This window comes from Scatophagus argus, chromosome 7 (assembly GCF_020382885.2).
Source record: "Scatophagus argus isolate fScaArg1 chromosome 7, fScaArg1.pri, whole genome shotgun sequence".
Taxonomy (NCBI): Eukaryota; Metazoa; Chordata; class Actinopteri; family Scatophagidae; genus Scatophagus; species Scatophagus argus.
The window spans coordinates 96,171-111,852 of NC_058499.1; the positions used below are offsets into that span (position 1 = coordinate 96,171).

General features: G+C 40.0%; 2 protein-coding genes across 6 annotated transcripts; both read left to right on the plus strand.

The window, feature by feature from the left end:
• The first annotated feature begins 27 nt into the window (after window positions 1-27).
• On the plus strand, window positions 28-9,036 carry LOC124061960 (troponin I, fast skeletal muscle-like). 5 transcript variants are annotated; one of them, XR_006843841.1, is made up of 9 exons: window positions 28-1,330; window positions 2,512-2,547; window positions 4,330-4,369; window positions 4,452-4,580; window positions 4,863-4,952; window positions 5,591-5,764; window positions 6,787-6,906; window positions 7,837-7,900; window positions 9,004-9,036. XR_006843841.1 is itself a non-coding variant. In XM_046394328.1 (7 exons), exons 2-7 carry the CDS (start codon window positions 2,540-2,542, stop codon window positions 6,862-6,864), a joined length of 519 nt encoding a protein of 172 aa, XP_046250284.1. In that variant the 5' UTR covers window positions 28-1,326; window positions 2,512-2,539; the 3' UTR covers window positions 6,865-7,692. The 5 variants fall into 5 exon arrangements, 4 of the variants coding, with proteins under 4 accessions (XP_046250284.1, XP_046250283.1, XP_046250286.1 ...); XM_046394328.1 differs by lacking the exons at window positions 7,837-7,900; window positions 9,004-9,036 and having other exon boundaries at window positions 28-1,326; window positions 6,787-7,692; XM_046394327.1 differs by lacking the exons at window positions 7,837-7,900; window positions 9,004-9,036 and having other exon boundaries at window positions 6,787-7,691.
• On the plus strand, window positions 7,831-11,992 carry LOC124061961 (troponin I, fast skeletal muscle-like). Its single transcript, XM_046394331.1, has 7 exons — window positions 7,831-7,900; window positions 9,004-9,036; window positions 9,389-9,425; window positions 9,587-9,715; window positions 10,516-10,605; window positions 10,685-10,858; window positions 11,689-11,992. Exons 2-7 carry the CDS (start codon window positions 9,029-9,031, stop codon window positions 11,764-11,766), a joined length of 516 nt encoding a protein of 171 aa, XP_046250287.1. The 5' UTR covers window positions 7,831-7,900; window positions 9,004-9,028; the 3' UTR covers window positions 11,767-11,992.
• The last annotated feature ends 3,690 nt before the right edge of the window (window positions 11,993-15,682 follow it).

Genomic DNA, 15,682 nt, shown 5'->3' on the forward strand with positions numbered 1-15,682 from the left:
GGATTCATTTGGTCATCAGCTGGGCTGTAGGTGGACTTTTCATTGTTTGAGTGATTTAAAATTCATTTCTGTTCTCTCTCTTCTTTTAAACCAGAGAGATGTTGATGCAGAGCTGAACCTCAGGTGTTTTCCCTCAGACATAAAGTCTTAAATAGAAACATGCTAATTACAAAGAGCTGTTTCCAGGGGTGAGAATCACAGCAATTCAGAAATCTGTTTGTTATGCTCACAGTACACCAGCAGGTGTCAGCAGATAGCCTCTCGCCCTCCTCTCAGCTGGATGGCTTACCATCCTGTTTCAGTCGTGAAACATTGCTTCACATCAAATATTTTCATCAAATCAAACTTCTTCATCTCAAACAATACAGCAACATGACGTTCTACAGATGGTGAGTGGCTTTATTTTCTCCTTTTTCATTTCATCACAGCATGAGGTTTTGTCTAACTCTATTAGACTCTTGACATCTATATGAAAGTGTCTTGCAGGTTACTTAAAAGGAATCCACATTGTATTTCACACATTAATTCATATTGTTCCTGCTTTTTGTTTTGGCTGCTTGTGATGTTTTTTACTGAGCAAAATGCATAACTTTACACATTTGCTCAATATATTGATATATATTTGGTATCTCCACAAAAACTTAAACGTTCAGTTGGACTAATGCAGAAAGAGGTTGAAGTTAAATGATTACAATTGTATAGAGGTCCTGAGAGCTCAAGAAAATATAGGCAGATGACAAAATACATTCAAAAAGTGAACAAAATGAAGCCAAATAAAGAAAGACTGCGAGTGTCACAGACAGCACGAGAAACTTTTCAGGGCAAATCAAAGAGTGATGAGCTCTTCATAAGCCTCAAAGCAGCAGCCTGAATCAGACAAACTTATAGTCTTTGTAATTTTATACTAAAACCTGTTTTCATTCACACTGCTGCTTGTTAACTAAACTTTGAATGACTCAACGCACTGATGCTGGTGGTGCAAAGGAAACTGAATCTATGAGCTTTAATTGTGGCAGCCTGCCTGCTGTTGTGTAACAATTGCTTCACTGATTTGTCACTGGTCTCTGGGGAACCTGATCGTGTCCCTTTGGCCTCCAGTCCAGTGAGGCCACTTCCTGAGGCAGAAATTTATGAGGTTACTCAGAGAGTTGTGGTGGTATTTCTGGAGCCTGCCGGCCTATTGGTCTGAAGTGCTCTGCTACCATAAAGAGGGCTGACTTTCCTGCTGAGCGAGCACTTCACACCCTATATACCCTGTTTAATCTCTACTGTTAGGACTTGGCCGTGTCTCCCCCTTCTTCGTCTTCCTCCTCCTCGTCACATTCAGTAGGTGAGAGTCTGTACAGCTCAGCTTCGTTCAGTGTGGTAGTCACACTGGGCTCTGGTCTACAGGTGGGACTTTACAGGTGTTCGTATGTGATTTTTAAAAGTGCTGCTGCAGATGGGACTTCCAACCTGTGAGGTTGCCTTCACATGCTTGTAGGTAGAATCAGAGAGACTAACTGGACTTAATGAAGGACGCTGTAGGGCACTGAGGGATGAAATAACGACTGGACTTTCAGGCAGGTTAAAACTGAAGCTCATTTTGTTGTTTCAGTTTGATCTGAGTTGTCTGTGAATAAAAACAAGCAGAGGGGTTTAATCTTTAAAAGAATAAAAAAGTGAATGTTTATGAAGCAAACCCCAGCTCAGTAAACCAGTTTGGTAGAGCTTTATGTTAATTTTATGATAATTTCCAGGATGTATTTTGATAAAAAAATATCCCAAAAAATTAACTCCTTAAAGGAAAAGCATCCTTTAAATGTATTTAGTCAGCATTTATTGGAAAATTACTCTGCCTATATGTTGAATTGTTTTTTATTTTTCTATTGACAAAGAAGACAAAGACACATAAAGATTTTTGATTCTTCATGAAATCATGTTTTCTTAGTGGATGTTTTCATATGTTGACTAAAGTATAAGCATAAGAAGATTTAACAAAGCATTTGTGAACAGTTTTAACATCCACAGTGGAAACCTGAAGAGAATCAGGAAAGGAATGGTTTGAAGTGGTTTGTGGCTCACTGTAGAAAGTTTGATGGTTTGTGAAAGAGTCTGTAGCCACACCTCACAGTCAGCCGTTGCCCTGCATGCCTGCAGGATGTTGGACGTGGTGTTAACGGGTCTCGTTGCGTGCTTGGCGCCACATTTGGTTCATCTGCTGGTGGCATTTCGTGCTCAGGTCATTGGCTCGCAGTAACAAGTTAAATCCAGGCAGAATGTCTTCAGCCGAGACAACTGTTCAGAGCAAGACCCCCTTTCTGACCCCACCCGTCCAAAATTAGCTGATTTGTGATGGCTGGCAGCCGGTTTTCCATGGGAGTAAAGAGTATCATGTTTCCTGCTGCAGGTCAAAAGGTTACTGATCGATAACCCGTGGAGCTCAGCTGTGGACGCTCAGTGAGTCCATCAGTCAGTCAGTGAGTTCTGTGTAAGCTGATTAACTGATGAATGTCTTCTGTCTGTGAACAGGCTGTGAAGAAGATCACAAACCAGAAAAATGTCTGAGTGAGTACATGTCTTCTTCCTCCTCGTCCTCCTCCTTCTTGTGATTTTGTAATCTAATGGCACTGATTGTATTTCACTCCAAGCCACATCATGTCTATTTGTACATTTTTATTTATTTATTTTTCAATTTTACACCTCAAACTCAGCTGTTGGAGAAATACTTAATTTATTTACAGGATAAATTTATGATAATCTCAGAGGAAGTTTTGGATTGAGTGCATCTCTCTGTGATGTCTTTAATTCTGATAATCCATCAGACAAAACTCAGGGTTTGATGGTAGCATCAACAGTATGTCTTTGTGTTAAGCCTTTTGTCCCAAACATTTTGTATGTTCAGTTAGTCAGATTGTTTTAATGATTATGATCTTTTACTTTGTCCATGTCACAATGAAAACATTTGGAGCTGATTTAAAGACAAAGTAGTGAAACTGCTCAAACAAACTGCAATATGTTGTATTGTATTCTGCATCTCACATTTGAATGTATCTGCACACCAGTAGTTTGTTGAAATGAACTGATTTTTAAGTGTTACCTGACCTTGTCCCTGATGTCTTAGAGGGATGAATTCAAATCTCACATTAAAGGAAAAGTCCATCCCAAATTCAAAAAATCAAATTGGCACGTTTCCTCCTCCCTGTAGTGTTGTTTATCCACCAGACAGTTTTGATGTGAGCTGCAGAGTTTGGGAGGTGTTGGCTGTAGAGACATCATCCTTTTCACCCTAATAAGACGAGGTGAAGCTTCATTGCTGTATTATTAACATTGTGAGCTACAACTAATATAAAACTGAATCACATCCTATATTTATTGATTGTTTAATCAATACATTTTCAGTAAACAAAGAACATAAAAAGCATCAGACAGCCAAAAAGGAAATCCCATGAAATGAATGCTAACAGTTAGCATGTTAACATTTTAGCATTAATCTGAGAGTAGAGATGGGTCTGATGGAAATTCAGCCTTTATTTTATCACAGGAAACCTTTCAAACTAAAGTGTAGATGCTGATTTCTCCTGTGCAGAACATTGATCAATGACATACTTGATCTGGACTGACAGAGATGTCCATGATGTCCAGGCTGCTGATTTGTGATCAGGTGTTTGTGTGCAAAAGCACACTAAAGCCAGCAGTCTCTGTAATCATTCATACCCAGTATCATATTAATACTATTTAAACATGTTTTCACAACTCAGATCAATGCATTTCAGTTCACTGATGTTTCTGCTCTCCCTTGACCCACAGCCCACACCTTCTGACTGTGGGAGGAATAATAATACATGTGGAAAAATCAGCTGCAGGAATTCTGTAATTTAGCATCTTTGTTGAGAAATTATTTTCACTGACTAACACATTTTATCTTGTTCATTTCATACAAAACAAAAGCCAAGTGTGGAACAGTGGAACATGCTCTGTATTTTAAAATTTAATTTGAGTTAGGTCTCAACCTGCTCTAATTGGAAAATGTCATGAGATAACTGTTGTTGTGAATTGGCTCTACCTAAATAAACTGAATTGAATCGAACTGAACACTTTTACAGGAGGTTAAAAGAAATCCTGCTCCACATGACCACCTGTCAAACCATTGCTGTAGAGGTGCCTGGCCAGCTGCTTCTTCCTGTTTTCAGCCTTAATGCTATGCTAACCTTACCAGTTGCTGGTTTTAGCTTCATATCAGACCCAGAGCTATTCAGAACATTTCTTTTTAAGACAGTGGATAAGAATGTTTGTCGTTTGATGAGACATGACCATCAGTCCTGACAATGTCTAATGTCCGTCCTTCAGGGGAAAGAAAATGACATCCAGCCGCAGGCATCATCTGAAGGTCGGGATCAAACTCTGCTTTGAGTGTTATTGTTGAGCTTTTTAATTAAATTGGACTCACTCGTCTTTTCACCTCCCTGCAGAGTTTGATGCTTCAGATTGCTGCCAACTGGATCGAGCAGGAGAAGAAGGACATCGAGGCAGCAAAGGAGGCCTACATGGCTGAGAACTGCCCTGCCCCTGACCTCAGTGGAGACCAGGCCGCCCTCATGGTGAGTCCATGAGGCTGTCGGCTTGCACTTTGATTCTTTTATTTAAGTAAAAGTGTAAATACCACATATTATCAACATCATAAGAGAACTTTTACTGTAATTCCCAAGTCTTCAGTTCAGTAGTTTTCGAATTTGGCTTGAAGATCTCTAACGTTGGTGAAGTTCTGAATGTGAGGATGAGGGAGGATGTCTGATGAAATGATCAGTTGAGTTGAGTTAATTATAATGGTGTCAAGAGGTCTGACAGCTGAAGAAATGTTTGTTTGTTTGGCATTTCAACAGGAAATCTGTAAGAAGCTCCATGCTGCCATTGACAAGATTGACGAGGTGAGATACGACGCTGAGGCCAAAGTGCAGAAGGCAGACAAAGAGGTGAGAGACACAATCTTGTCAGGTATCCAGCTGTGGGTGACATCTAAAAATCCCTTTGCTGTGAACTGTGCTGAATGTAAACGTCTTCATGTTGAAAAAATTTGAATGAGATAAATTAACAACAGAGAAAGGTTATCGTCAAAAAAGACAAAATGTTCTCAGCAGTCACAGAATTATAAATCTGTTCATGTACAGTTAGTGTAGGAGTCAGAAAACACCAGATGATCCAGTTCACCGCCACTCGCCTGTTCCACCTGCCTTACAGTTAAACAGGTATTCCTGTTTCATGCCGTTTCGGAGGATTTTTAAATATTCAGGAGTTTGAACAATGACTCGTGAATATTTTAGTGCAGAGGGGGCCTCACTGAACACAAGTGAGATTTACTGATATTACATCATGACCCCAGATGCTTTCCAGTTGAGTTCCTGGCTTCATCAGTCATTGTTGATCTATCATGGCAAGAAAGTTTAGACTGGATTCAGCATAAATCATGTGTGTCAGGAGAAGCTTGAAATGAGCCGTCAATTTGTCTAAAACCCTCCTCCTGACACACTGAAGCTCAGGTGTTAATGAAGACAACACCAAGACGATACTCGACTGCTTCCACAACATTTCCCCAACGTTTCTCTGCCTCCAGATTGAGGATCTGAAGCTGAAGGTGGTTGAGCTGGCCGGAGTGAAGAAACCAGCACTGAAGAAAGTGCGTATGTCAGCGGACGCCATGCTGCAGGCTCTGCTGGGAGGAAAGCACAAGGTGACCATGGACCTGAGAGCCAACCTGAAGCAGGTCAAGAAGGAGGTCAAAGAGGAGGTGAGGAAGGGGTCCAGACTGAGCACATGTGTCAGGAGAAGCTTCAAATAAACTAAAAATTGCTGTCACATCATGCATCACTTCATGAAATCACATATCAGCAGCAACAAACTGACTCGAAGTCAGTACTCATCAGCTCATAAAGACATTTAGACACGAAACTCACTGTTGAGATCTTTGGTCTTTAGAAACATCCAAGTCTTCTCTTTCCATGTTTTCACATCTGGTCAGATCCTTTACTACTGCAGTAAAAGTACCAATACCACAATACCACAATTACCACAAGTAAATGTATAGCAGTATTATCAGCTTTGCATTGTAACAGTGCAAAAGTAGACATGTAGGAAAAGTACACCATAAAAACAACAAAGATCAATAGATAAGGATTTAGAAGGGAGGATTTAGTGACATCTAGTGGTGAGGCAATGAACAGCCCTCGCCTCGCCCTGTGGGGAGAGAACACTGAAGTCCCTGTCAGTGGTTGGTTTGCCTATCCAGGGCTCCCGTAGAAACAACACATCCTTGACACTTTACTGTTAATTTTAATGCTTTGCTGTGCTGAACACTTTTGTGCTTTTTAACCCTTTGAGCCACTGCTGATTTCCAATCATTTCATCACACTGTGAAAGTTTGAGTGGTCTGAAACATGTCACAGGTCTTCTGGAAACTTGAATTGAATTTTCTAGAAGCTGGTTGAAACAGTTTTAGAATCGGAATATTTTATTGATCCCTGGTGGGAAATTGAGTAGGACTGCACTTTTAAGTCAAACCCAAGTTTTAAGTTTCTTGAATCTTGTGATGATGACTGATTGCAGGTCATTACACCTTAGTGAAATTAAAGGAAAACAACACCCTGATAAAATGTCCCTTTCAATTGAAATGGGCTATAACATAAGTCTTACTGTACCACAAATTAGTCAATGATTCTAATGAAAAAGGTCCTTTGTGATGTTGATGTGTTAATGTTTTTGTGTTGATGAGGAAGTTAATGTGTAATGAGTCCATGTTGTTCTTCTTTGTAGTCAACAGAGGCGGTGGGCGACTGGCGTAAAAACATTGAGGATAAGGCTGACAGGAAGAAGATGTTTGAGACTTCCTAAAACCTTCCTGAAGTGACGAGGACAAAAGCAGGAGGGACTGAGGTCTGAGAGACTGAATGGGTCTCACACAGGGATAAGAGTTTAGACTTTTTTATTTTCTTTGCTTGTTTTTGTGATACCGTCAGTGCCATGAGCAACTGAACAGAGACAAAGAAATGTCATCATTACGTCTGAAACAGTCAGCCTGTACAGGTTTCCATGGAGCAATTAGAAATAAATGTTTCAAAATGAGGACAAAATTGTTTGTTACATTTATCTGCACATTATTTATTATTATTGTTTTTCTCATATCGCACAAACTGAATGATGAATTTCACATTTCAAAAACTTCATTTTCAAAAACAAAGCTTTAGGAAAAACTAGTATGTGGACACTGAGTCAGATTTTTCAGTATCAGGTTAAAAGAAGATGACTGATGTCTCAGGAAATCAGGAATCAGACAGATGTTTTACATTTTGATCAGATCAGAACGATCATATACACACACACACATATATATATATACATATACGTATGTAAATATATATATATATACTACCGTCTCTACATTGTTTAACTTCTGCCATGACTGTTAGGATTGAAATTTATGCACAGGAATAACAAATGACTCTTGATTTCAGAGAATTTTCAAAACAGTTGATCTGAGCTTTTATAAAAAGGAGGCCTGCTTTGAGCGGTTCAATCTAAGTGTTCTTTTACATTAAAGAGGGGAACTTACGAAGACGAGACCATTTCAAATCTACTTAAAAACCCCTGAAGGTTAAAGATGGTTTTCTCTACACACAGTGAATCTGTTGAAGGCTTCAGATCAACTCGAAGTTGACTCACGGGGAGGGCTGGGCCGGGTGTATTTCAGGAGCTCGTAGGCCCATTGGTCTGCCTGGGTTCCATTTCCATAAAGAGGATCTGGACATTTTGCTGAGGCATCGCAATCCACCATATATACCCTATTTCATTTTTCACTGTCTGCAGCTTTGGCAGTGTCTCCTTTTCTTCCACCAAGTTGTCCTCCTCTTCTTCTTCCTCCTCTCAGTAGGTGAGAAATCTTTATATTTTTCCCTCCCTTTGAGGCTCTCTGAGAGCAGCATCTTTAATTTTATCAGAGAAAAAAATAGGCATTGACTGCCAGACTGTACTTCTAAAAATCCTAAAGGGTTGTCCGTTCATCCACCTCTGACCCATCCTGACATCCTGAACTTGCTTTCTACGTGTTTGTTGCTGACATCTGACCTTTTCCTCACAGACCTGAATTTATGAGAGCCATTAAGCTGCACTGTTTTGTGTTTTATGGTCCTGAAGCTTTGCAGCTCAGTGTCTGAAAAGTCGTTCAGATGCACTCAGACTCAATAATTCCATGTCATGACGTTACTTGAGAGTTGGTAAAATGTGATGCTTTCTAGGTCACAAGAGAGAAAGATATCATCATTCTAGTTTTGAACTTCAACAGCTTGTTGACTGAGATCAAGTGGATTTATTTGTATCATAAAATCTGTGCCATGCTTGTAACCACATAAGTGAACCTGTTATTTATTTAAAGTTGATACCTCAGTGCTTATTAACTGACTTCATCCATATGGATGTCATTAAAAAATATGTTTATTTGTCTTGGTGGCTGCAAGATTTATTTCTTGGGTGTTTTTCTCTTTTATCATTAGCATCCCAGTTTCTAAATTTGTTAGATTTAAGTGTCAGAAGAAACAACTTGTAAGTTTGGGTCTGTCAGCCCTGACGAGTCACTTTGCCACAGGAAGATAACTTTAAAGAACTGTGATAGTAATTTCAAAAGGGAACCCGATAATCAAGAGCTCATGTAATTTGATTTGGACATTAGTCATTTAGAGCCATTTAAAGGTATCAACAATAAGCTTTGCTTAATGATATTCCACAGCAGAATTTTTTCTGCTCCCACTCTGGTCAGAAGATGACACCTGATCCCGACTGTCCCAGTTTAGTTCAGGCAACGCCACTCAGCTGTGGCCTCTGATCACATTACAGCAGGAATATTTCTGTCCATCCATCTCCATCAGAGCTGCAGCAGAACATGCTGATCTCAGAGAACCTCACACTGATATGAAAGACTACGGGGCTCAGCAGAGGTCAAAAATACTCAAGTGTGTTCTTATGCATGTCTTCATGCAGGCTGTGAACCGCGAAAACCACCAAGATGTCTGAGTAAGTCTGAACAGCTTCCTGTCTCATTGTCTGATTGAAGCACAAAAGGCAGCAGGATTCAATCTAACATGTTTTTGTCCTGGAAATAGATATGAAAAAGCAGAGTAGCGACAGTTTTGATGTTTTCCCTTCAATATCATAATGAAATTATCTGCCTTATTTCAAGATTATGACTCCAAATTAATAACAGTTCTTTAGATAAAAAAACACCTGCATTGATAAACTCGTCTTTCACCAAGAAGAAACACGAGTGAATTAATTAATTACCGAATATTGCTGTTAATAATAACCATGTACTTTTTGGTTTATGATTACAAGTCATGTTTCTCTCACACATCTTCCTCACAAACAGGAAAAAGATGACTTCCAGCCGCAGGCATCACCTAAAGGTAAACTACAAAACTGTTTTTGTGGCCCATGATTTTGCTTTTTTTTTTTTTTTTTTTTTTTTTTTTGCAGTTTCCATCTGATCCTATTCCATAGAAAACAGCTAAAATCACACAGAGGCAACATCCCTTATGTTAATAATTTTATGATTTCTGTCCTGCAGAGCCTGATCCTTCAGATTGCTCAGAACTGGCTCGATCAGGAAAAGAAGGACATGGAGGTAGCAAAGGAGGCCTACATGGCTGAACACTGTCCTGCCCCGGACCTGAGCGGAGACCAGGCTGCCCTGATGGTGAGAGGAGCATCACTGGTTCAAGACTAACGACCCTCAGAATCAAAGAGTAGCGGCCCGAAACCACCATTTTGAAAGAACCTTTATTAATCATACAAGGACAAAGTCTAATTTCTACAGCACTGTGATTCGTCATTATCATTAATGCAGTTAATACACCTGCTTTTAATTAACAGTCACAACGTTCTACTCTTTAACTGGGGATTGTTGAAAGGCACTCTGGGAAATGTAGGTATATGGCCAACTGAAGAAGAAAAGACTAACAAGAATAAAAGCAGATTTTATCATGTAAATGCTAATTAATTCTGAAATACAGTTTAGGCAAAATCATCATGTACACTAATTTACTCAGAATCAGAATCAGAATCAGAATCAGCTTTATTTGCCAAGTATGTGTGACCATACAAGGAATTTGACTCCGGATTTTTCTCTGTCCTGTGCACCATACAAAATACAAAATAGCAATAATAATAATAAAATGAAGAATAAAATATTTACAAGAAAGGGAAAATATATATATATAAAACTACCCTGTAGCATTTAGTCATCATAATTAGTATCGTTAACTTTTCTGTTTGTTGATCTCACAAAATTTGAGGCAGAAATGTGTTTCAAAAAATATTCAACTTGAAATTAAGATAATTTATTCATATTTACAATCATGACACTTCGACCCTTTCAGTATCTAACAGGGCAACAGTACTGTTACAAAGTTCACCATAGTTTTCCAGGTCTTTTAGAAGTTGGTGACACAGTTGAGCACAATTGTCTGAAAACTGTGTGTCACTGCATGTTGACAGGAAATCTGCAAGAAGCTCCACGCCCTTATCGACAAGATTGATGAGGAGCGGTACGACATTGAGGCTAAAGTGAGCAAAGCCAACAAAGAGGTAAAGTTTGAGAGACTGACATCAGTATAGACCTAAACGCTCAAGTAAGCTAAAATAAAAACCTTTTGACTTCTCACAGATTGAAGATCTGAATATCAAAGTGGTGGACCTGAGAGGAGTAAAGAAACCTGCTCTGAAGAAAGTTCGTATGTCCGCTGACACCATGCTGAAAGCTCTGCTGGGCTCCAAACATACAGTCAACATGGACCTGAGGTCCAATCTCAAGCAGGTCAAGAAGGAGGTCAAAGAGGAGGTGAGTTTACCAGATTTTTCTTTATCACTTTCATCCTTTTGCTGAGTACAGTATTTACTGTACTCAGCAAATACTGTACCCAGCAAAAGGATGAGTACAGTATTTACTGATAAACTCTGAAACTCCGAAACACTTAAATGAACATGAATCAGATTCTGATTTGGTCGTTTCAATGTTACATACGATATATAATACTGGATAAAACTTTGCATTAGTAAACGCTTTCCGTGATGTTTGAAAATACATCAGTTCTTCAGTGTGTTAAATCTGTTGAATGAAGCGTTATGGTGTTCAGACCGCATTACTTTACCTTCACTCTGCTCGACTTACAAACTTTTCTGAGACAAACAAGCTCAGATCTTCACACATCAATTACCACATATTTTGGACTTGATTTGACTTCATTTAGTTGCGTCTCTCTCGTTGAGTCATAATGTTCATCTGCTGATGTTATATGTAGCCTTATATAAAATCAGTGAATAAAAATTAAACTGCTGCTTCATAGCTTTCAGCAGAATTTCAGTTTGTTCAAGTTTCAGGTCAAGTAAATTTAGAGTTTCCCTCAAAAGATTTTACGATACAAAACACCTCCTTTAATCCTCCTTTAATAGCAGCAACAAGTCAGCCATGTTGCCTCATGATGACAACTGAACAAATAAACAACAACCAGAACATCTGTTCTCAGATCAGATTTGCTGTTCTCAAAGTCTCCAAGACAACATGACTTTTTGTGTGGGAAGCAAGTCGGAATCGGAATAAAAGATTCTACTAAAACCGGAAGCCGTTGCAGCAGGTTTTGAATTCACTGTGTGTGTCTGTGTCCTCTGCAGCCAACAGAAGCTGTGGGCGACTGGCGTAAGAACATTGAGGACAAGGCTGACAGGAAGAAGATGTTCGAGACTTCCTGAACATCTTTCTGTTTATGTGAAGTCCACATGTCTTAAATGTGATGGTTGTTTTATGTTCTTGTGACTTTACTCAGGGCTGAGCAAGTCAGCGTGTCATGTGACAGGAAGTTATTGCTGTTTGTCTGCAGGGGGAAGTGGTGTGGAGATTCTGTGCAGTCTTAAACTCCACACATTTATGGAAAGATTCACATTATTGAAACAATAAAGTCAATAAAACTAAAAACTGTTATTTTGTTTTCATGTTTTCATTTACAGAATCACAGTAGGGATTCAGAAATACATGATTTTTTTTAATGTTTTTTTTTTTTGCCAAAAGCTCTAAAATGACTATGGTTATGTGAAGTAATACACATATCATTTTAATTTATTTCTGTATTTTTTAAATTTAAAATCAGTTTCATTTGTCTGACTTGTAAATTTATTAACTGAACAGTTAATAAATAAAGTTTTTCCAATTTCCGTGTAAAAATTACAATTTGAATTCAAGTTTGTTTTGTTGGAAAAGTTTCAAACAGCAGCTTTATTTTTCTATAATCTTATACTATGTGGTAGTCATTCATTCAATCTCTGTACCACTTATCCATGAGGATCGCGGGGGGGACTGGAGCCTATCCCAGCTCACTACAGGTGAGTGGTGGGTTCACCGTGCACTGGTAGCCAGTCAATCGCAGGACTGACACACAAAGACTGACAACCACACACGCACACTTCAGGGCAAAGTAGAGTAGCCAGTTAACCTAATGTGCATGCCTTATGGGAGGAAGCCGGAGAACCCGGAGAAAACCCACACAGGTACAGGGAGAACATGCAAACTCCACACCGGGCCCAGACCGGGATTCGAACCTGGAACCCTCTTACTATGAGGCGATAGTGCTGACCACTGCAGCACTGTGCCACCCATGCGGTACTAATGAATGTGGTAAATTAATTATAAAAAAGTTCCAATGAACATAAACAACAGCATAATTTCTTCATTTTGATTTCCAGATTAGCAGTCCAGTGCAGCATGTTGTTACTGTCATGTCAGTTCAGTTCTACAACTGTGAGACAAGCTTCCCCACACAGTCGGTCCTGGTGGTGGTGCAGTGAGTTGGTCAGGTCTTAACAGGAGTAACACACACACACACAGTGATGCTCTCACACTCCTTGTATGGTGCTCTGAGTTGTGCCTCTGGCCTGCTGGGGGCCCATGACCCTTGGACCTCTAAGATTTCCTCAGTAGCTAACTTTATCCTGTTGGTCTCCAGGGGGGAATGTGGGGAGACGCCTCAGAATTAAAACTGGATCATGTGACCTCGCCAGGACTCCATTCAAAAACATCATTGGTCTGCTGGGCTCATGCTTATTGCTGGTTTAGGTTTAGTTCAGACAGTTAAACCAGACCCTTTATGGAAGCACACTATTTCAGAATAAAACACACAAACACTTGATATTGACACTGATTCTACACTGTGTGTGTTGCCTTCAGGTGCACAGCAGGATATGGCCTCATTTCAGTCATCTTGTTGAACTGTCCTACTGAACAGTAACAAGTCATCTTGACTGTGTTGATCTTTGAAGGAACAAATCAAGTTATGAACCCTTTGATTCCAACTGAATACATTTAAATAATTTATTATTCAGGTCTCACACAGTGGCTCAATGTGAGAGATTCACTTGCACTTGTGTTGTCAGTAGCAACACAGAATGTCCAGGAAGTATGACTTCCTGTCCTTTATTACATCATTCTGTGTTATGACATTACTAGAATACTAAAGCAGATGCTGGTGAGATTTTCCTCATTTCTACTTGAGAATCACTTTGTGATTTTCCTACAAACACTCACTGAGAGTTTCAGAGAAGAGAAAGTCAGAACGAGTTCTTCATCATCCAACACAACGAGTTCCTGCACAGAGAAAAGGATTCCCTCCAACAGGACAACAAGCTCCCTAGACAGAGTCCACAAATAAAGGATTTGGGACTAATAAGTCCTGAGCCAGAAAAACGAGGTTCTGCAGAAGTAGAACAAGACCTTGACTCAAAGAATCAATGACATGGAGAGGAATTATCTGGCACATATGGAGACCAGGGCACGGTGGTGCAGTGGTTAGCACTGTCGCCTCATAGCAAGAGGGTTCCAGGTTCGAATCCCGGTCTGGGCCCTTCTATGTGGAGTTTGCATGTTCTCCCTGTGCCTGCGTGGGTTTTCTCCGGGTACTCCGGCTTCCTCCCACAATACCAAAAACATGCACATTAGGTTAATTGGCTACTCTAAATTGCCCCTAGGTGTGACTGTGAGGGTGTGTGGTTGTTTGTCTTTGTGTGTTGGCCCTGCGATTGACTGGCGACCAGTCCAGGGTGTACCCTGCCTCTTGCCCGTAGTCAGCTGGGATAGGCTCCAGCTCCCCCACGACCCTGACAGATAAGCGGTATAGAAAGTGGATGGATGGATATGGAGACCATGAGGCAGCAGCATCTATACAGAGTGAGCCAGCAGCTGAAGAACTGTATCTCAGCTGAAAGGTCTATTCATTCATTGTATCTAAGGTTGACTCAAAGTCACCACGGACCGGACCTCTGCGGAGCTCATGACAAAGAGGCAGGAGGCTGAGGAACAAACAGCCCAACATGGAACAGAGAACCGTCATGAGATGGCCATATTGATCAGGACTATGGGAGATCTGGTCTATGTAAAAAAGATAAAGGAACACAAGAAGAAGGCACTGATTCTGCTGGTGGTTCTGATAGGTGGCTACAGGAGGACTTAGAAAAAGAAATTACAATGACCAGAGACAAGTTGATGAAACATCCATTTATACCCAGAGAACAGTCCATCTTGCAGGTTGTATAATCACTCCAATGACAACACCCACCACACACCCCACAACTTTAAAGAAGAATGAAGTACAAGATTCGGCTACTTTGGTCAGTCTCTGCAGTAGGATGATCTCTGGATACAAAAGTAGAATGAAATGAAGAAGATAGGAGGGCCTCCTACACAGTCCACCTTTCATGGTCCATACACCCAGAATTGATCAAGTGTTTGGTTACCACGGTGATGAACTGGTAAGCAGTGAACCAGTGTTGAAAATCCAGAGTCAACCCTGACATTACCTTGGTAACCACAAATTCTACATCATAGAATTGTCAAATGAAATCAAATGAAAACCATCAGGAGATAACATTTGTTCTAATTTAGCACAATATGAATAAAAGTGACATGAAGTGTGCAGACCACATCACAGCAGACTTTTGTTGTAAGTCTGCTGTTGTTGGATGGCATTACTGAGTTACTTAGTCTGTGTGCTAAGCTAAAATTGTCATTCATTAGCCAGTTAGCAAGCCAACAATGACTCAGGGTGCTAAAACAATGTAGAAACTTAATTTTAAATTAAAAATTTTTAATTTTGTTCATTTCAATATTAAAAAGTGAATAAAACACAGGCTGACGAAATCACACGACTTCAGTGTTTAGTAATATGTAAAAACACAAAACTCTCTTTCTTTCTCTCTCTCTCTCTCAACCCACCCAGTCAAGGCAGACGGCCACCCATCTTGAGCCGGAGTCTGCTCCAAGGTTTCTGCCCTCTAAAAGGCAGTTTTTCCTCGCCACTGTCGCCAAGTGCTTGCTCAAGGGGGAATGTTGGGCTCTCTCTATTTACAATTTAATTAAAGAGTTTGGTCTAGACCTGCTATAATTGGAAAGTGTCATGAGATAACTTTTGTTGTGAATTGGCGCTATATAAATAAACTGAATTGAATTGAATTGAATAGAATAAGAGCCCGCAGGCCACCGGACACCAGGCTCGGCTCTCTCAAAGGTTGGGGAGTCAGGGAACCACGTTGGTCCTTGTCAACCAACATGGTTCTCTGAAAACTGAAAATGGTTATTTTTGGATCAAAGCTGCTGCAAGTTTTCTGCTGCTGGTCAGTATAA